This window comes from Lethenteron reissneri, chromosome 7, assembly GCF_015708825.2.
Source record: "Lethenteron reissneri isolate LAM-NWPU_2019-01 chromosome 7, ASM1570882v1, whole genome shotgun sequence".
NCBI classification, from domain to species: Eukaryota; Metazoa; Chordata; class Hyperoartia; order Petromyzontiformes; family Petromyzontidae; genus Lethenteron; species Lethenteron reissneri.
This window is the reverse complement of record NC_083785.1, coordinates 8,894,210-8,915,752: the sequence shown is the minus strand read 5'-3', so window position 1 is coordinate 8,915,752 and position 21,543 is coordinate 8,894,210. Positions and strand designations below refer to the sequence as shown.

The 21,543-nt window shown below is 45.5% G+C and overlaps 1 protein-coding gene across 3 annotated transcripts in view; it reads right to left on the bottom strand.

Moving 5' to 3' along the window:
• LOC133357308 (uncharacterized) overlaps positions 1-21,543 on the bottom strand; it is a 261,278-nt gene that overhangs the window by 73,116 nt on the left and 166,619 nt on the right. For all 3 annotated transcript variants that reach the window (XM_061575192.1, XM_061575202.1, XM_061575210.1), the window contains 2 exons: positions 12,105-12,201; positions 7,721-8,200 (listed from right to left, as the gene is read on the bottom strand). In XM_061575192.1, coding sequence (XP_061431176.1) covers positions 7,721-8,200; positions 12,105-12,201 — 577 coding nt within the window. The remainder of the gene's footprint in view (positions 1-7,720; positions 8,201-12,104; positions 12,202-21,543) is intronic.

The window sequence follows — 21,543 nt, the reverse complement described above, 5'->3', positions numbered from 1 at the left end:
AGAGTTATTTATTTTACCTTCTTGGTTCTTTCGGTAAAGCCACGTAGAAGGGAAATAATAAAAGAATAAAAATAAAACATTATTTTATTATGTTTCTACGTGACTTTACCGAAAGAACCAAGAAGACGAATCCCTGCAGTCACGAAAGCTTTAAATCGAAATTTATTTATTTTAGTTTATACCCCGATTCCAGAATGGGAAAGGGTTAAGTGCCATTTCTTTCCCGAGGAAAGGCTCACTGGTTCTCAAGACTCTTTTATTCGGATGGGACCTGCATTGGGACGTTTTGCCAATCCGATTCATGAGTGTTGGCTTCATCTGGGAGGAAAAAAAAACCCCTTAGAACCCTGAAAAAAGCCACAGGTACGAGGGGATAACACTCAAACCTCTGCAAAGACAGGGCCAAGAATGCATTGCTGGAACTGCCAACTGCTGGCCACCTCACAGGGCAGACAGTGTCCAATTGAAGCATTGTCCAGGCTCAACGCTGCTTAGCTTCCGAGATCTGCCGAGATCGGTCGCGTTCGGAGCGTCATGGTCAGCAAAGCACACAAATAGGAGGTGGTGGGACCAAAATCATGACACCGCACACCGAGCCCACCGCTTTTTGTTGTTGCAGTGCAGATGTTGCATTGCCGGAGCACGTGTTACATTTGGCATGGGGTTAACCCTCGTAAGACCCAGGGCCCTAACAGCTACCATCTGCAACAGCCAGCAATTGATGTGAACCAGGATCAGACTGCAGCGTGTGAACACTCGACCACCACTCTCCCCATTTTATCATCCTTACCCACAAACGCGCCCATAAAGACAAAGATCCCCCACGTAACCTTAACTTTTGGGGCAATTGTTGTTTGCGAGCACCCATGAAGGCCGTCGCAGCACACAAGAGGGTGGGGGTGGCCAGCACAACGCACGGTCGCCTTTGTCTCCCCAGTGGCCATGATTACACACTGTGCCGGCTACTCATTTGAGGCTGAGTCTACCGAGTGGAGGACAAGGATCGGTTCAAATAATCGTCACTGACGTTGGCGCTGAGCGGTCGGTAGGTTCATAGTGCAGCGCGCTACACCCCGCTGCACGAGCGCTCCCCACGCCGACAGAAACGCATTTTACGCACTTCCAGGCGACGGAGCACAACAAATCTATGCACTCGATGCGGAGGAAAAATTAAAAGAATACAAAGCAAACCAATTTTAAAAAGCCGCGATAATCTTTGCCGATGTGTTGCCTCCCGGCTTCAACGCAGGCGCGCGCACCCGCGTGCACGCGCGCACTCCATTCTCTCTATCATTACAGCTTTTAGCCAAGGATGAATGTTGATGGCGACATTTTTTTTCCTCCCCCCCCCCCCTCCGCAATTTTTACATTTTTAACGCGCCGTAACTCACCGCCGCGTCAACATAACTCAGTGCGGCGATAAAGCACAGGCAGCAGCAGGAGGAGGGGGAGGAAGGGGCAACGGCCGTGTGAAGAGCGCGCCTTCCCTTCTTACGGGACAAGTGCTGCCCCGAGAGGTGGCGAGTGTGGTAAGAGCTCATATTTTACGACCGAAATCGATGAGGCTAAGGAGAAGGCACATTAAAGCACGCGAGGGCTTATTGACCCGTTCGCTTCGAGTACTCTGCGGTCATGGCCCGGACCCTCTTGCTTTCCGCACCAGAGATTACAAAAAAACCTCCACCGGGCAGCACTGAGCTAAATTCAATTTTCAATGAAGCGATAGCAGGGTCGATGGGTGTGCACGTGCGTGTCTATGAGACCATCTTGACGCCAAATATTTGGTCGCAGTAGTTTTGTCCCATGGTGGGGTTGGTTACAGCTCAATCTGTAGTCGTGTACGCACGCACATGCGTATGGTCCACTTACAGTGCATTTGCAGCTCTTTGTCAATCCGCTGCTGTATGAATTCTTCGTCCGCATGCCTCGACCATACTTCAACACAGGGCTTAATTTCTCATGCAATATTTTCCAGGATGCCGTTAGACTGGGGCAGGCAATTGACACGCAGTCGTGGCCATAGTGAGAGGTAATACTGGATGAGTGTGCCGGGCTTGTAAATATGAAATGTTCAAATGATGGGCCACTTTGTTGAGCTATCACGTGGCCAGGTCGCTTCTGAAAAATAAGTGAATACATCAGTGGCTTTTGCCTGGTAGGATGGGGATTGTTTAGTCTAATTTGTATGTGTTTTAGTAAAAAAAAAAAATCATTTTTTGTACTTTGTTGACACATTCCTACCCACCCCCGACTGGACATCTGTGAAAAAGAGTTTCATAGCTCATCGGATTCCTCCAGTATAAATAAATATTCTGATGATTTTCCCGGTCACTGATCCGGAAATGAACCCCACCTGTGGCACGCTGGTTTTCGTGCGGGTTGAATAGGGGGCACCAGGCCTGGTTCCGGGAGTGGCGGCGGAGTGGTTATTGCACTGTGTTGTGAACCCGGCAAGCCGCGTTCAGCTACAGTACATCATGGGGCATTTTTTGTTGTTGCCAGGATCAAAATATGAACAAGTATAACCCGTAAAAACAAAGTTTTTCACTATAAATCCTTTATATGCGTGGCGGCTAGAGTCCTCTCGTCCTCTGGCTTGAGATGGCTGCCACCTATGGGTCAGATGATTGTCTGCCAGTATTAAGCAATTGGTAATTAAATATTTAATTTGTTTTTCCTAAACAGTGTAAAATTTTGGAAAAAATTTTCACGAACATTAATTGTCTCGCACAACGAGTCTCTGTGCAAAATGTCAGCTCGATTGGATCACGGGAAGTGGGTTAAAAAACGACCGAAAGATTTGCACGGTCGTAAGCAAGCAAGCAAGCACGCAAGCAAGCGAACTTAATATAAAGGGTTTAAAAAATAAGAATAGGTTTTAACCCTTTCTGGAAATTTAACAGGAGGTGTTGTTCAAACACCAAATAGATACCTTTTGCAAGCAATGAAGTGTGCATTAAGCACACGTACTTGTGGCAAACATGCAAACAAACATGCTCCGATAATATATGGGCATTGTCTTTGAAACTGATTGGCTTACACCAGAGACGAGCAGCCTCCTTTATGGCCTCGTCTCACCACCAGTGTGAGACCAGAGAACAACGACAAAAGACGAACAGTACAACAACAATGCCACGTGTCGGAGCATTTGCAGCTCGGTTTGAGCAGCTACATCGTGGGATACCTTTTCAGCTGCCGGCCAAGTCTAACATGAGTGGCGAGTGATATTTGAAATGGTCCTGATGGGTCCTTTCATCAACCCGCATTGTCCAGCGTGATGAACTGTGGCCAATCAACCCACATAACCGACATGGGGTTGAGGAGGGCCTTCATCCAACAAAGAGCTGTCATTTATTATTACAACCAAGCTCGCGGCCGTGTTTGTCATGCAAATGAACAATTCACTGATACCTTCAAACACGTATATTAATTTCCAACTAATCAGTTGTGACGTCTTGAATGAAATCTCTGTCACGGCTGTACGAAGCTTAAATTCACGAGCAAATTATGTAACTGTTGCATACTTGTGCTCAAACTCCATGCATCTCAATGGGGCATTTGAAAATCCTTCCATCAAAATCATGCCTTGTTAAGCGTTCGTTTAATTCCAGGCAATCCTGTTAGATTACATTTTATGCGCGGGCGTGTTTATCGCGCTGCTCTTTAAGCAACGTGTTAATTTATTCGTTATCACGCAAGTCGGTTGCTTTTACTCTATGGGGACATTTCCAGTTGCTTTTGAAATCCAAAAATAAGATGGCAATGTGTGTATTTGTTTTCATTCCAGTAGGTCAAGGAACAGACGTTGTTTAGCAGAGGAAATGTGATTGATTTGAAGAAAAATAAAAAAATAAACACTTAAACTCAATAGAAAGTTTCCACTAAACATTTAGACTCAGGGGTTTAAAAATAACTTGTTTTTTTAATTCAAAGAGCTAAAGGTGCAAAACATGAAAATCTTGCGCAAGCCACTGCTGGCAGAAGGGCCTCTACGGGAGGGAGCTGAAGAGACCCTCTCTAGAGGCAATTCCAGCCTCCTCCACCCTCCTGACCTCCTCCACCCCCCTGGTCTCCTCCACCCTCCTGGTCTCCTCCACCCTCTGGTCTCCTCCACCCTCCTGGTCTCCACCCTCTGGTCTCCTCCACCCTCTGGTCTCCTCCACCCTCTGACCTCCTCCACCCCTCTGGTCTCCTCCACCCCTCTGGTCTCCTCCACCCCTCTGGTCTCCTCCACCCCTCTGACCTTCTCCACCCTCCTGGTCTCCTCCACCCTCTGGTCTCCTCCACCCTCCTGGTCTCCTCCACCCCTCTGGACTCCTCCACCTTCCTGGTCTCCTCCACCCTCCTGGTCTCCTCCACCATCTGGTCTCCTCCACCCCCCTGGTCTCCTCCACCCTCCTGGTCTCCTCCACCCTCCTGGTCTCCTCCACCCTCCTGGTCTCCTCCACCATCTGGTCTCCTCCACCCCCCTGGACTCCTCCACCCTCCTGGTCTCCTCCACCCTCCTGGTCTCCTCCACCCTCCTGGTCTCCTCCACCCCCCTGGTCTCCTCCACCCTCCTGGTCTCCTCCACCCTCTGGTCTCCTCCACCCTCCTGGTCTCCACCCTCTGGTCTCTTCCACCCTCTGGTCTCCTCCACCCTCTGACCTCCTCCACCCCTCTGGTCTCCTCCACCCCTCTGGTCTCCTCCACCCCTCTGGTCTCCTCCACCCCTCTGACCTTCTCCACCCTCCTGGTCTCCTCCACCCCTCTGGACTCCTCCACCCCTCTGGTCTCCTCCACTCCTCTGGTCTCTAATCTTCTGAACGGGAGGCCACACGAGTCGTCCTGCTAAGGGAACGTTGTTGTTCCAACAACACCAACACGAACACTTGTTGGGCACGACAACTGTTGTTGACGACCAGCCTCTTCTTCCCCTTAAGTCCCTTCCCGAGCAGAGAATGGCTTTGACGACGACATGAGAGATTGGTGCCAGAAATATTTGCACACTACTTGATCATATTGGCACCAGACAAAGGAAAGTGGAAACAAATGACGAAATTGAAAACAAATGTGCAGTGGTCACCTACGGGGATATCTTCCTACATGGATCGTGATGATAATAAGCCAATCATCTTATCTACCCTCTCCTTTATCCTTGCCAATATGCATCTTTATGGGGTTTCCCCTAATCCCCTATATCCCATCTTCCTTGCCAGTAGCCTTCTGTCATTATTTCCATTGGCATTCTCCCCTTGTCTTTTTTGTAACTCCCCCCCCCAGCCCTACACTCAATCCTAATCGAACCTCTGATGAGCACGGTTGGCTAGGCACAGAGTGAAAGAAGATCAACATACATAGATACATACAATCCTAATGGCCCCGCACAAACTCGACACTTCCACGCTGGCCAAGACATCTGGGAAAAAGGTGGGGAGTTCTCACACTTTACCCCATCACACGCAGGCTCCTGATCGACCAACTTGCGGTGTACCCATTTATACTGCTGGTGGGGGGTGGGGGGGGGGCTAATGGAGGGGGGGGACTTAGGAACTGCCGTGCTGGGAAATCGAATGCCGAACCCGCGACCTCTGGATGAAGGCACAGGTGCGTTCACCTTCAGACTAGAACCTCCAGAAGAGAAGTGAGTTCGGTGCTGATAGATTGGTGAGGGGCACTGTGAATTGGCAATGAGGGTAGAAGGAATTAGAATCCCCGTGCCAGCCATGGTCTGATGTGATTGTCCTGGGAAGGCTGTTTGGCAATACGTTTGTGCCTAAATGTCCTAATTATGCCTCACCGTCTCCACTTGACACTTCTTTTGCTAATTTACCCACTCGCCTCGCCCATTATAGTGGGCTGGCAAAGTCTCCGAAGCCCACTATGCAAATGTGTTCTTCTGTGGCAATTTACGTGACATAAAAATAAAACATTATGACAACACAGTTCGCGTGTCTCCTGCGAGACACTGCAGATATTTATGAGGTTTTTTTTCTCGTTTATTGTGTAAGCAGCACTAAAATGCAATTTTCAATGAATTGCTGATGAGATGAAGTAGCACCATGTTTTTTTTGCCTGTGTTCCGTGCACTGATAACTGTACACTGGTGCTTGCTACATGCATTATTAAGAATATAAGAATGTACACATGTAATGCCTTTAGGTAAATCCAGATCATCCTGATAATTGGTTTTTTACCCTTCTATCTGGCAACAAAACTGACACCTTTGTTTACAAGGAGTCGTGTTTGCATAGACCACAATACCTGCAGTCATAATGCAAACAAAAAACATAACTTTGATAATGTGCACTGTCCTTGAAGTTAATTGGTCCACACCCGAGACAGCTTTCCTTAGAGCCTAGTCTCACATGGGTTGGACCAGATGACGCCAAAAGGTTCCAATGGTGTAAATCCAGATCATCCTTTTACATATCTGGTAACAAAGCATTCTTATTCTTTAACTCCTCAAAATCCATACGTGTAGGTTCCACTCTTTGCAAGTTCGCCTCTAACTTGGCTTTATTTCTCATGGAATATGTACTGGGGGCCCCCAATTCTGTCCTGCTTACCACCCCCCCCCCCCCCCCCCCCCCCCCCACTTTCTGACAGCAGAGAGGAGTCGAAAGGAAATTATTTTATCGAGATCAGCAGCGGTCAGCTTCGGCTGAAATTAAGTCGTGCGTGTAATAATTCATCTCCGTGCGTATCCGAGCAATTTAATTCATTGTCAGGATTCACAGTCGCGTGAATTTTCAAGATTTGTGTGGATTTCAAGATTTTTATTTTTCTAACATCGCCTTGAATTGTAGCGCCTCTAAGTGGCTGCACGGGTGACGCGAACCCATTACATGCTTTACATACGAATCTAAAAAGCACATATTTTTCATACACGCTATTCGACACGACTAATGGGGTAGAGCGGCGGTTGAGTGTGCAACATTCGTTGGCACGTGTTGTGACGGGTATTGCAAGATCCGTCCATGTTTGCCCGGTGCTCTCTGAGCTGCATTGGCTTCCGGTTGCTGAATGGATACATTATAAGCTCGCACTCATTACACATGCAGTTTTTTTCCACAAATGAACCACAATACCTTTCTGATTTCGTCAAGGAGCATAAACCATCACGCAAACTCCGGTCATCTTCGCAGTGGCTTTTGGCTCGCCATCAAACAAAGACGATCACTGCATCGCGCACTTATAGGTGCGCTTCTGCGGCTGTCTGAAAGTCTCTTCCTTCCGATGTTAGGAAGCTACTGGAGCTATGCACTTTAAAATCTAAATCGAAAACTAATTTCTTCAGAACTGATATTTGTGTTTAGTTTGTCCTTCCCCCGCACCTCCCACGAGCACGGTTGGCTACGCAAAAGAAATTCAAAATACCGCACGATGGACCCGGAAAACTAAGCTTAATTCCTGGGCCACTGCTACCATCAATGGCGAGCGATATCAGAACTGGTCCTACCTTCACCAACCCACATGGACCAGCGTGGTGAAGTATGTAAAAAAAAACACGAACAAAATTACGTCGTGGGGCCTCTATCCATTGCTGCATTTATCTATTTTATAATTTTATCATTTACGTGATCTTCCAGTAATATCTGGTAACAGCCACTCTCATGCTCTTGCTCCTGACAGAGTCATACGCATCTTATTTTGCACTCTGTCAAGAGCATGCCCCGGCGTGCGTTCAGTTTTTGTGATGCCACCTTAACGCCGCCGCCGCCGCCGAGTTCTCACTCACCTGAGATGGCGAGCCTGGGCACAGGAGCTGCTGCGCCGTGACTTCCCTCCGGCAAGGCCCCTCCAGCTTCACGCAGTGGCGGCCGTTTCTCGTTTTCCCACGCGTCAGATTTGCGGGCGCTGTCGCCCGCCTCCGCCTCGCTCCCTCGCAGAGCGGCGCCGGTGTGGCCTCGCGGTGCCCACCGTGGTTTCGCGCGCCAGGGGCGGCCTGGGCCTGGCTCGCCGTGCGAAGCCCCGTGCGGCTCCGCGTGCGGTAGCTTGCGTGCCAGGGGGCCGCGTGGAGCGCCGGGTGGAATTTTAGACTTCTGCTGCGGGCAATTGTGGGGAGATTCAGAGGGCTTCTGGGATTTTTTCGGGTCATTCTGGGAGGTGAGGCTGAGCACGCGCCACAGGGATGTTCTGCCACTGCTGCGTGTGGCCGGGTCCACAGGGGGGAATGTTCCGATGCCGCTGTCCAGAGTATGCGTCTCACGTGCAAAATCTGCACGAGGGAACAACGTGGTGGGGGGGAAACGCAAAGAAAAGAAAACACCCAAGCTAAACTATGTTTATTTTACCGGGTAAGGCCTGCTGAGCTATGTAGCTCTTTTTTAGAAGAGACCTGGCCACAAATGATAGCGCAACGAAGTGGCTTATCACGTAGAAATTTATAGTAGCCGGATACTCAAAACGCACGTTTCTAAATTTGGAAGGAAAAAGCGTAGGATCCGGAGAAAAATCCACGCGACCACAGGGAGAACATGCAAACTCTAAAGCTACAGGCGTCAGGGTCGGGATCGAACTCACGAGCTCACATATACCAGGCGAGGTTGTTAACACACGTTTATATTGATATTATGATTCATAATTAGTGTATTGTAGGTTAGATCAGCATGTGGGTATAATGCGATTTTTTTTTCACTGTAAACCCTCCACCACTCAAATCAATTTGTCAACGTGGACGAATGTGCAAATTGGTTTGGGTTTTTCAGCAGGCCAGAATGTTGAACAGCAAAGAAAAGTGTTGACAATTCGCTGGAGCTTACATTCAGCATCATCAGGTATAAACAAAAGCTCAGCTTTGCTTTTTTTAATACCTACACTATCTAACCCTAAAAGAAACAAATTTTGAATCAAAACACATACAACTTTATTTTTTAAATCGTACTTAAATAAATACTTGCATGGCCCAAAGTGAGCAGATTGTTTAAAGCAATATCTGTTATCCCTTCAGTCATCTGGCACACCCTTGAGCACATTTATTGAATGGAGTTAAGGCCTTTAGGAAATTAAACCAGTAAATTTCAATTTTATTTTTTCCATGTATCACTGTGAAAACAAGAAATCCTATGTTCTTCCGTAGGAGCAAGAGTTTTTTTTTCATCAAGTCGTTTAGATTCTAGGCGATGAGATTTGATTCTCAGCCACGGCTAACATCAGTGGCGAGTGATAAATGAGCCGGTCTTGGGCACCTGCCTTCACGAACCTGCACTGATCAGCATGATAAAGTACGGTTTGACCATACACACGACCACTATACACAATTCTTTTTTATAGCGCATAGTGTAGTGTGAATGGTCAAATCAGCCCAACGACATTCATATGACGGAGGTCTTCATTGACCGGTGGATGGACAAAGGGGTGCAATTACTTAATAATTTTTATTATTGGTATACTTCTAACAGTGGTGCAGTAATGCTGTGCATCAAAAATCTGAAATCCAGTGCTGCCACCTGTCCTGGATTTAGATTTTTAGATAGCTGCAGTCCTGGGAAATCTACAAGTCTTGCCGGGACATTAATATTCCTTGCTTTTGTCAGTTGCGTAACTCTAGTAGTAATAATGACAACAAACCATTCAAGGCAATGCATTTACATTGAGCTCCGTTCTTTGGTATTGTGAAATACCCTTCTTCCCATCAAATGTATTGCTTTTTTTGTATCAGATATTATTACAATTCTTTTTCTTGTTTACCCAGGAAAGCCTCACTGAGTCTTATGAGGGTCCTGCCATGTGTTCTTAGCAGGGAGCAATTGCTGCTACGTATAATTCCAACCGAATCATCTGTAATCTTTCAAATTTGGCCAATTTGCACCGTGACGCTGAGCACACACACAGCGTCCTCCTCTTAAAAATCACGTCAAGGGGATCTTTAACGACCACCGTGAAGCATTCACCGTGTATCTTTACGGTGAGTACAGTGGCAGTATTCACCAGGGCGGCCGCTGGGTTCGAACCGTGAAACTCTGCAACGAGCGGCGAAGGCGCGACCGCTGGGCCCTGCCACCAGCCCACGTGGCTACCCTGGCTGGCGAGCTTTATGCAAAAACATGAAACGGATGTTCTCGTGTCTGTGTCGCCATTGGAACTGATGAAGCTTGTACACTGCGAGCGACCGTGTGGGCAAGCAAAAATCACGTGAGAGATTTCCAATATTTTTTCTCAAAGTGGGACGGTGGTGGGGGTTTTTCTCTCCCCCACGCTTTGATATTTCTCACGACTTCGGTGGGAATGCTGCACACACTGTCATCGTTTCTAGATGTGACTTGGGTGTAAATGGTGACGGTGGTGCTGGTGCTGCTGCTGCTGCTGCCACCGCTGCTGCTACTGCTGCTGTTACATTGGGCTACCTTCGAAAATGAGAACTTTCAATTACCCTGTCACTCTTGGATATTCTGGGTTATTCATGAATACATTCATGAATAAACACCGCTGCACGGAAAATCTAAAAATATATTTCAACAAATTTTGTTTTTGCACTTTTCTGTGACTGGTACAGTCGCTGGTCAACCCAAACAACAGACTTGGAATTGTATGGGATTTGCAATCCTTCCCTACACATGATGGAATGCTGCCACGGTGTAACGGTTAAGTCCTTTGGACTTACAATCCCAGAGGTTGCCGGTTCAAGTGTGGGCTACTCCTCCCCCTCTTTCAAAACGCCTGGCCACCAGTGATAGAGTAGACAAACCTCCCCCCCCCATCCAGATGGGCTCTTCAAAGCTCCATCTAGCGGCGGAGGCCCGTATCTTCAGCAGTGGCGCGTAATTGGAAGACCTTGGCTCCTAAAAATAGCACTTGCCCATTCAACACTGCTGCTCAACCTGCGTTCTCAACAGCAGCCGTTATTGAATTGGTCACAAACCTGCAATTAAATACAATGGGGGGTAGGGGAAACGCGGTGGGGGGGGGGGGGCATGCTATGCTATGTAGGGCTGCTGAACCGCCACCTCTCATTTGATCCTTAGCTGTAGATACCTGAGGGCTGCGTTGTGTGTATGTACGCCTGTGAGTGTCCGTCATTACATTTGTCTTCAATACCCAAATCCCAAGCTGCTTTAACGGCTATTTTATGGACCGCAGATCCCCCCGACTATAACATTATCATCATCGTTAAAGAGTTCAAATGATGTAATTTAATTTAAATAGATTTCACATTTTCCAGCCCTAATTATGACAGGTTTTTATGCCCAAAATTTCACTCACGGGTCTCATTACTCAGAGGCATTGAGACCAGCTGTCCCTTCCTGCCCCCCCCCCCCGCCTCGCCACCCCCACCCCTCACCCTCCCCCATAACCCCCTTCCCTTCGAGGCAGAGGCAACATCAGCAGCAATCAGTGCCTGGGGTAGTGGATGCCTGCTTGGCAACATTACAGGCTAAAAGGCCAAGGGAGGCCAAGATATCTGAGATTAAAATCTTTATGGCAGTTGGCTCGGCTGAAAGCGTGATGGATTTTCAATGTTGGGCATTGCCGGCAAAAATGCCCGCAATGCGTACAACTGATCGTGGCATTTTCCACGTTTCGGCCGGAAGAACTTATTCATCACCGTATTATTTTTTTTTACTTTTATTTTAGTTTTTAGGCTTTTTTTTCTCCTTTGCTTTCTCTCTTTGTGCTTGCTCACATTCTGCACCATTCATCTGCGTGACCCTTTCCTAACCCTAATACACTTCTCTTGACATTTCCTTTCTTTCTCATCATGCAACGTGAAGCGTAAAATGTTACATTTCTCCATATCGTCCCTGTAACCTGTTCACATCAGAGTCTGAGTCACCGCTGCCTCCTTTCAAAGCCCGCGCAGTATTGTTTTTATGTAATTTTTCCGTACACATTCGGAGGAAAAGTGTGTGCATGTGTGTGCATCTAGGCGAGCAGCAAGACCACTCTCGCTGGACGCGAGGCAAATGTTAATAACGGTAAACAAATACAACGAAATAACACAAACACACACAAAACCCAACCACATCAGGCGATTTAATAGGCACACGACCCTTTTCATTACAAAATAAATGTGAAATATCTTATCGGACACGCTTGCTGCCACGCAACGCATTACGATTCCGTGATGGCGTTTTTTGTTGTTGTTGTTGTTATCTGTGCTTGCGTCTCGTTTTTTTGCTCACCTGTGAAGCGCTGCCCATCTCCCCGCGGTGATGACGATTCTCCGCGCGATGCAGGTGACACGCCGTCCCCAATCGCATCCTCATCACCGGCGGTGCGCTGAGGCAAAGGAATGGATGGGGAACGTGAAAGGTTACACGGTTTCAAGTGTCACGCTGATAATTTTGTTTAACCGGGCAAGGAGAACCTGGGCAGTAGGAGCTCTGCACGTGGCCTTTGGGGGCAAGCAGCGAGGATTGTTGGATCGCGCACAGATGTTGTGAATTCCCTTCCCGTGGGCCGTCGAGGTGCCATACTCTGGCTCGCCAGGAGGAGACAGGGCAGCAAGGGGACTAATTGCTATCTGTTTCGATCTGGACAGGGATGGAGTGTTGTGCTTGTGCAAGCTGGGGCTTTTCTCTGGGTGCTCTGGTTTGCTCCCACTTGGATTATTAACACTCGTCATTAATTGGCTGAAAACATCTTAAAAATAAAAGCCAAGCGCAGGGCCCTTGCCTGAAAAAGAGTCGTATGACTCAGTGTGGGATACATAAATAAAGTAACTCAAGACGCCAGGATATAGTTTCGAAAGCAAAAATAAAATAAAGTACAGTACAGCAATGAAACAAATATAAATCAGGGCAAACACAACTGTGTTGTCACGTGAGAAATAAAAAAAAATACTGCACAAACATAAATCAGTATTCAATAATGGGTGTCCTGTAGCGTAAGCGGGCTCCTCCTGCAGATTGTTTTTGAGACTGATCAAAGTAAAATAAAGTTACAAAAACATGAAACAGATAGAGGGTAACTATTGTTCTAATATGTAAACAGACGAGGATAGAATGCAGGTGGTCTCTCTTTTTACTTGCAATGGTGACATTTATAACACAAAATGCATTATTTATTTTTAGTATTACACTTGTTTCGCCAAGAAAACCTCACTGAGTGTAATCTATTTTTAAGGATGGTCTTGATACGTTTTTGCAGTAGTTGGACAATGATTAGTAACTATTCAATAATTTTCAAAACGTGGTAAATGTGGACAATGATGCCGGCACACAATGGCCCACTCTTCATCAAATGACATCACAACATCTTTAGCATCCACTCTGAAACAGATGATGCATATTTCAAGGCAAATAAAACAGTGGACGTATTAACTAGAAAAACCTGCAGGAATCGAACCACGAACCTCTGTGACAAGCAAGTGAATAAGCTACTGCGAGGCAATGTGACCACAACCGATTAGCATGGTTAGCTACGTACGGTGCGAAAGAAGTTTAACATACATACATACAGCATACATATCCCGATTGTATTATCAGCATCGTGTCGTGAGACAAAATTTTCCAGTCGTATCTCTTCCAGAGCAGTGCAAACCTTTGTGTTCTAGAATGGTCCACGGGAGCGGATATCAAAGAGCGGCATTTGGGGATCTGTAGAGAGCAGGACTTTCACACCTACTCTGCATATGAAATTAATTTTCATCACGTGACAGTCGTTCCAGTATTTTAAGTACGAAAGCTGGAATTTAGGCAAAACTGTGGACCGAAACAAGTTTACATGTACACCATTGAAACCTCATTTGCCAGTAAAAAATATGATAATTGTTTTTTTTACCCTTCTATGTGGCAACAAAACTGACACCTTTTTTACAAGGAGTCATGTTTGCATAGACCACAATACCTGCAGTCATAATGCAAACAAAAACCACAACTCTGACAAAACCAATTATCAAGTTAACATGTGCCGCATTTTTCCCAGTCATTGGCGACCGGTCTCAGGCCATCAATGTCACTCTCCTTGAGAAACCCCTGTTTAATCACAGGTGAATTCGAAGCCAGCTCTGACCTCTGACCTCTGAACCACGCGGCGCTCTCTCAGTTGGTTGCTCTCCTGAGGTCCAGGTTTCAATTTCAGTTTTGTTGATGTTGTTGTTGTAATAAGCACAGTAGTACCTGGCCCTGATGGAATGCGACCTCACGTCGCTTCCAATCTGATTAACGCGACTCGCTGGGGGGACGCTTAAAAGCGTTCGGTTGAGAACGGCGCACGCGAAAAAGGTGGTCCCCAATAGCCACCCCTGGGTGGCAGGGTGGAGCAGCGGTAAACACGCGTGCCTCACGGCAAGATGAGAAAGGCCTGGGTTCCATTCTCAACTCTGGCACCTTCCTGTGTGGTTTCCTCCGAGTTATCCGCTCCCCCATGGCTAATGAAAATCATAGCCAAACATCCCAATGCTGAAAAATTACCCGTAAATCACCCAATTGCGATTGCACACAGCTACAACATCGCCTGCCGCAGAGAAAACTTGGCATGAAAAAATTAACCCGTAAAAACCAAGTTTTCACTATAAATCCTTTATATGCGTGGCGGCTAGAGTCCTCTCGTCCTCTGGCTTGAGATGGCTGCCACCTATGGGTCAGATGATTGCCTGGCAGCATTAAGCAATTGGTAATTAAATATAAAAAAAAAATTCTTAAAAGTGTAAAATTTTGCAAATTTTTTTTTCACGAAAGTTAATTGTCACGCACAACGAGTCTGTGTGGAAAATGTCAGCTCGATTGGATCATGGGAAGTGGGTTAAAAAACGACCGAAAGATTTGCACGGTCGTAAGCGCGCAAGCAAGCAAGCGAACTTAATATAAAGGATGTAAAAAGAGTTGAGATTGAGTGGGGCTTTTGTGGGTTAACAGCAGGCGTAGTAATACTAATAACGATGATACACAATGGCCCTCATATGCATTGTATACTCGTACATTTTTCAGTTGAGTTAGTTTTTATCGCAATATCTCTGTCTCATTTCTGTATGGCAAGAAGAGCTGTTGGCTGCTGGGCGAGAAGAGCAACAGAGTGAGTGGCTGCGAGAGGAGGCAATGGGGCCGTCCATAAATGACGTCACGTGATTTTGGACGATTTTTGACCCCCTCCCCCCCTTCGTCACACGGCGTCACAAAAAGTCAGACCACCCCTCAAATATGACGTCACAACGCTCTGTCCCCTCCCCCCCCCAAATAAAACATGCTTCAAATCGCTTTAAACTATTGTCATCGTAGTGCGTATTTAATGTGTCGCTGCACTCTGATGCTGTAGGAGAAAACATTGATTAAAAAGTCAATTTAATTAAGTAGAACGTGTTGTCTATATTTATTTAAAGTTGCGCATTTTGATGTGACGTCACATTTCCCAACCCCCCCCCCCCCCCCCATCACACAAATGTCTGACCTCCCCCCCCCCCTAGGTGCGTGACGTCATTTATGGCCGGCCACATTGCGGAGATGGAGCGGTGAGATCGGCGCCTGCGCAGGTGCATTGTTGTATCGCAGGACTATGAGGGATTGAGAAGGCTTGGGTCTGCATCCGTTGAGTTTGAGTTTCTTTGCTTGGGTGCCGTAATGGCGAGATGTTATCTGCCTCGCCTGGTATGCAGGAGGTCGTGGGTTCCATCCCGACCCTGACAACGCCTGCTGTATATTTGGAGTTTGCGTGTCTCTCTATCATCATCACAGTGGCTAGGAGATGTTGACTACCTCGCCTGGTATGCAGGAGGTCGTGGGTTCCATCCCGACCCTGACAACGCCTGCTGTATATTTGGAGTTTGCGTGTCTCTCTATCATCTTCACAGTGGCTAGGAGATGTTGACTCCCTCGCCTGGTATGCAGGAAGTCGTGGGTTCCATCCCGACCCTGACAACGCCTGCTGTATATTTGGAGTTTGCGTGTCTCTCTATCATCATCACGGTGGCTGGGAGATGTTAACTCCCTCGCCTGGTATGCAAGAGGACGTGGGTTCGATCCCGACCCGGACGCCTGCTGCTGTATATTTTTGGAGTTTGCGTGTCGCGCTCACCGGAGTCACGTGCTTTTTTTCTCCGTTTTTTCCCCCTCCACATTTAGAATCAACATCACACGTTAACAGCCACTTAGTTGAGCTGTGATTTGTGGCTGGGTCGCTTCTGAAAAATAGCTATATAACTCAATGGGGCCTTACCTGGCAAATTTTTAATGTAATTGTTTATATTGTTGGTTCTTTCGGTAAAGTCACGTAGAAGGGAAATAATAAAATAATAAAAATAAAACATAATAAAATGTAATTCTCACAACGTTTCGCCCACAACGCTAGCAGCTGTCCTCAGGTGAATAAACAGAGCTGTCAGAAAGACAGCGCTCCAATGAACACTGCTAAGGTTGGCAGCGTATTTTAAGCTGGGTTGGAGGAGGAGAGCGCCTTGACAAAGGAGTTTACATATCAACAGAAGAATTTAGCATATTGATGACAAATGCAGATATGGGGTAAGTCACTCCTTGTGGAATGTGTAGGCGGTGGGGGGGGGGGGGTCTCAAAGTCATATGATGAAAGTGTATTATGTAGGATTAGCAGTGCACTAAGTTGATACGCGGTGGTTTGGGCTGTTGCAGTTCTTTAGTATTAAAATGTCCCTCCCTTTATTACTGCTACTACTAACTACTACTGAGTTAGTAGTAGTATTCTACTGAGTTAGTAGTAGTATCCTACCGAGTTAGTAGTAGTTAGTAGTAGTATCCTACCGAGTTAGTAGTAGTTAGTAGTAGTATTCTACCGAGTTAGTAGTAGTTAGTAGTAGTATTATACTGAGTTAGTAGTAGTTAGTAATAGTATTATACGGATTTAGTAGTAGTTAGTAGTAGTATTATACTGAGTTAGTAGACTGTAGCTATGGTTATTAAACTTGACACACTTAGGCTACGCCCATCTCTAAAGCTTTATAAACAGTTTGCCTTTAGAAGCTAACCCCCTTTTTCCTGATGACGACAGCTTGTGTTGCGATCGAAACGTCGTGGTTCTTTTTTACTGAAAGAACCAGAAGTCTACATTATAGACTGTCAGTGCACTCACTCAGATTAAGAGCCAAGCTACAGTCTAGATTATAGACTGTCAGTACACTCACCAGCTTAAAAACCAGGCGACAGTCTATATTATAGACTGCCAGTACACTCACTAAGGTTAATAACCAGGCTAGAGTCTACATTATAGACTGTCAGTACGCTCACCGAGGTTAAGAACCAGGCTAGAGTCTACATTATATACTGCCAGTAGACTCACCAGCTTAATAACCATTTCTACAGTCTATAACTCTACATTATAGACTGCTAGTACACTCACCAAACTTAATGACCAGGCGACAGTCCACATTATAGATTGCCAGTACACTCACTCCGATTAAGAACCAGGCTGCAGTCTACATTAGTGTATATTTATTTTCATCTTTATTATTTTTATCAACTTTATTATTTTTTTTTATCTACGTGACTTTATCGAAAGAACCAAAGAATATGTTGATGTTTGTTTGGTTACATTGGCGTGTTGCTTTTCATTGTTAAGTTTTCATTGTTAAGTTCCACATTCTCATTGTTGAGTTCCGTATTCCAAAAGCACTCGACAGCGAAATGACTTTGCCATTTCATTAACAATTTCATCAACACTGCCATATACACAATACTCTGTTTGTTGCGGTGAATAGCCGCTCTTCTCAGCTCAATCGATTATCATCTTCACTTACAAAGCAGTCTTAATTACACCGGTGATACGTTATGTTCAGCCACCGCATTTACTACCCACTGCGGCAAACGGTGTCCCTATCATTTTATTTAGATCTTTATAGAATCTTACAAAAGCATACGATATTCAGCGTGACTATGATATGTTTAGCTCCCCCCCAGAGATAATTATAAGTATGGTGCAGACAGAGACTGAGCAATACATAAACAGACGCAACTATAAGCATAAATAAAGACGAAGATCTACCTATAAATTTCGATTTAAAGCTTCCGTGACTGCAGGGATTCATCTTCTAGGTTCTTTCGGTAAAGTCACGTAGAATGTAAATAATAAAATAATAAAAATAAAACATAATGAAGTAAAATAATATAACAAAATTATATAATATAATAAAATAAAAGAATATAATAAATTATTGTTTTATTTGTATTATTTTATTATTTCCATTCTACGTGACTTTACCGAAAGAGCCAAGAAGATGGATCTCCCTATAACCATACAAACTGTTAGAGCAAATACTGTTCACGAGCACTCATTAAGGCCGGCGTGTCAGAAGAGGGGTCGCTGTGGCCAGCACAATCCCCGGCCGTCTTTGTCTCCCGAGTGGTGGTGTTTACACAGATATGTATACTCTTAGTTTTTTCGGTAAAGTCACGTAGGTAAAAAATTAAAATTAATAAAAAAGAAAAAAAGAAAAAATAACGACGTTTCGGAGGCAACACAAGTCTCCGTCATCAGGTGGGACCGTCACAGCCAGATTTGCTGTATCAAGTGATCAAGTGATACAGCAAATCTGGCTGTGACGGTCCCACCTGGTGACGGAGACTTGTGTTGCCTCCGAAACGTCGTGATTTATTCTTATTTTATTTTTATTAATAAAAAAAATTTGCCTACGTGACTTTACCGAAAAAACTAAGAGTATGAATCCTTGCAGTCACGAAAGCTTCAAATCTAGAACCGGTATGTATGTTTGTTGAACTTTTTTCGCACCGTACGTAGCCAACCGTGCTAATCGAAGGTGCGGGGAAGGACAACAAATTAAACACAAAAAAGCAGTTCTCAAGAAATGACTTTTCAATCTAGACGATTTGAGAGTGCATAGCTCCCAGTGGCTTCCTAATATCGGAAGGAAGAACATTCCAGACGGCCGCAGAAGCGCATCTGAAAGCGCGCGATGCAGTGACCGCCTTTGGTTCGATGGCCAGCCAAAAGCCGCTGTCAGGATGCCTGGAGTTTGCCTAATTGTTCATTCTCCTTGATGAGAACATCAGGTACTCATTTAAGGCTGAGTTGACCTAGGAGAGACCAGGACCGGTTTGGCTAATCATGGCCGGGTATTGACCTTAAATCGCCGGGTTCGTAGTGGTGTGTGCGCTATCCAATGCGCCACCAAACACGCACAAGCAGAAGCACATATGCGAACGTCAAATATCCCTGCTATTCTGGGCAATGTGAAACGTCAAATTAAAATTAATGTGGATTTCCAATTATCAGCAATAAAGCTATTTAGAGCAGCCATAAATGGGCTTGACAACTCGACGTGTGCCTCATCGGCAAATCATTGACCTTCCTTTAACCCTCTTAAGATCATCGGCAGCAGCGGGAACCTTGCTTCACCCTTTAAGAGGCAGTGCAAGGTGAACTCACCAGAGCCCCCGACACGCGATAATGTGCATTCGCTGTGAAGTGCCTGTGGAAGAATTCGTCTCTCAAAATGTATTTATGCAACAACAACAACACCAAAAAACCGCGCAAACATTTCTGTAAAAATTCACCACGTGATACTGTTTAATAATAATTATAATGATGATAGTAAATAAACAAAATGCTCAGCAACTGCACTACATGCGTCCGGGGTGACTCTGGAGTCTGAGCAGGCACCACTGGGCCCCTTGGGTTCAAATCCAGGTTTCAGCCACTTGTGATTTAACCCGGGTTCACAAATGCAGTGAGTTGCCGGTCATAATTCTAGATTTGAAGCTTTCGTGACTGCAAGGATTCATACTCTTAGTTTTTTCGGTAAAGTCACGTAGGTAAAAAATGAAATTAAAATTAATAAAAGTAATGATAGAAATAGACGGTCGTAGCCCATACACCCAAGCACTGCAGAAATTAAATCCATCGTTGTTTTTCAGTAAATTTTAAATTTTAAAGACATTCCAGCTTTGGCAATTCCCAAATATATCGCCTTCGGCTGTCCTGCCAACGGATATTTTTTAATCCTTTATATTAAGTTCACTTGCTTGCTTGCTTGCGTGCTTGCGTGCTTGCTTGCTTGCTTACGACCGTGCAAATCTTTCGGTCGTTTTTTAACCCACTTCCCGTGATCCAATCGAGTTGACATTTTCCACAAAGACTCGTTGTGCGTGACAATTAATGTTCGTGGAATTTTTTTTCCAAAAATTTACACTGTTTAGGGAATTTTAAATTTTTTTTTATTACCAATTGCTTAATGCTGGCAGACAATCATCTGACCCATAGGTGGCAGCCATCTCAAGCCAGAGGACGAGAGGACTCTAGCCGCCACGCATATAAAGGATTTAGAGTGAAAAACTTTGTTTTTACGGGTTAATTTTTTCTCTGTAGCGTGGCGCGCGTGAGCAAAGCGCGCCCCAAGTGCACGGCATAGCAAAGGCCCACACTGAAGGGGTTGCTGGAAGTAGTTCTGCGACAGATGTTTCCGCAGGCCCATCTGAAACTCGTTTCAAATACTGCGAGAGTCGCAAAACGTATGCTTCGTCTCGGAACACGATGCTGATTGCACGATCGCAATACAAGTGTGGACAGCAGACAATTTGAGAATAAACATGATCAACTTAGGGGGGCGGGGGGCGGGGGGTGCCTCACATTGCGGACTGGTAACTCTGGGTTTGGTCTTAACTTGACAAAATTCCAGCTCTAATACTTTAAACATCGGTTTGACTGTCGAACGGTGGTGCGAATGGCACTGCCCTCGAGTGTGTGAGCATAAGGGCTCACTTTAATGGGAACTCATAGATAGTTCTGTAGCATCTACTTCAGCGAGCCATTCTCCAACAACAAGGCGAGCACTGTTCTGCGAATGATACCGTGATGTGATGCCGATAGCACAATTTGGATAAAATAGCGGGAGAAATGTATTTTTTTCGGGGTTTCTGGCGTAAATTATGTCTGCTGTAGGGTATATGTGTCGCGTTTAATAGAAAAAAATGTTGGTTTTGTTTTTCCCGGCATCTCCCATGCGTCCACACAAACCCTCTGCCATCATCTGTTTTAGTTTGTGTTATGAGCGCAGAAGAAAGGGAGAAAAAAAACCTAATCCACTGTGCCCTTGGGCAATCCAATTTTGCTCACACTTTATTTTATTATCCTGCCCCCACCAACAAAGCAAATATTTTATATGAAGGAAAATAAACAAGCAAATAAATAAACAACACATAAATAGGATGTATAATGGTTTGTGGGAGAACTGGGGGGGGGGGGGGATGCGACAAAAAAAATGAAAAAAACATCTCCATGTATAGTTTTTCATTACAACGCCAGGCTATGTGTTATTAAAAACTGTCAGCCAAATTATCGGTTTTACACGGTGTAGGAGAGAAATGTACACAATGTAAGTGTACAGTGTTTTGCGAGGATTTCGTTTTGAAGGTGTACGCACTGTGTGCACGCGCGCGCACCTATTTAAATTCAATGGTCTAGACGCACAAGCAGACCCACAATTACCGCTCGGGGTTCTATTTTATCGACCTCGCACGCGACACTTTGCACGCTGGAAAAACTCCAACAACACGGAGATCGCATCCGAGCGTAACGGAAATCAAAAGCTAATTGTCTTCTTGGTTCTTTCGGTAAAGTCACGTAGAAGGGAAGTAATAAAATAATAAAAATAAAACATAATAAAATAATTCTCACGACGTTGATGCTTCACCTGAGGACGGC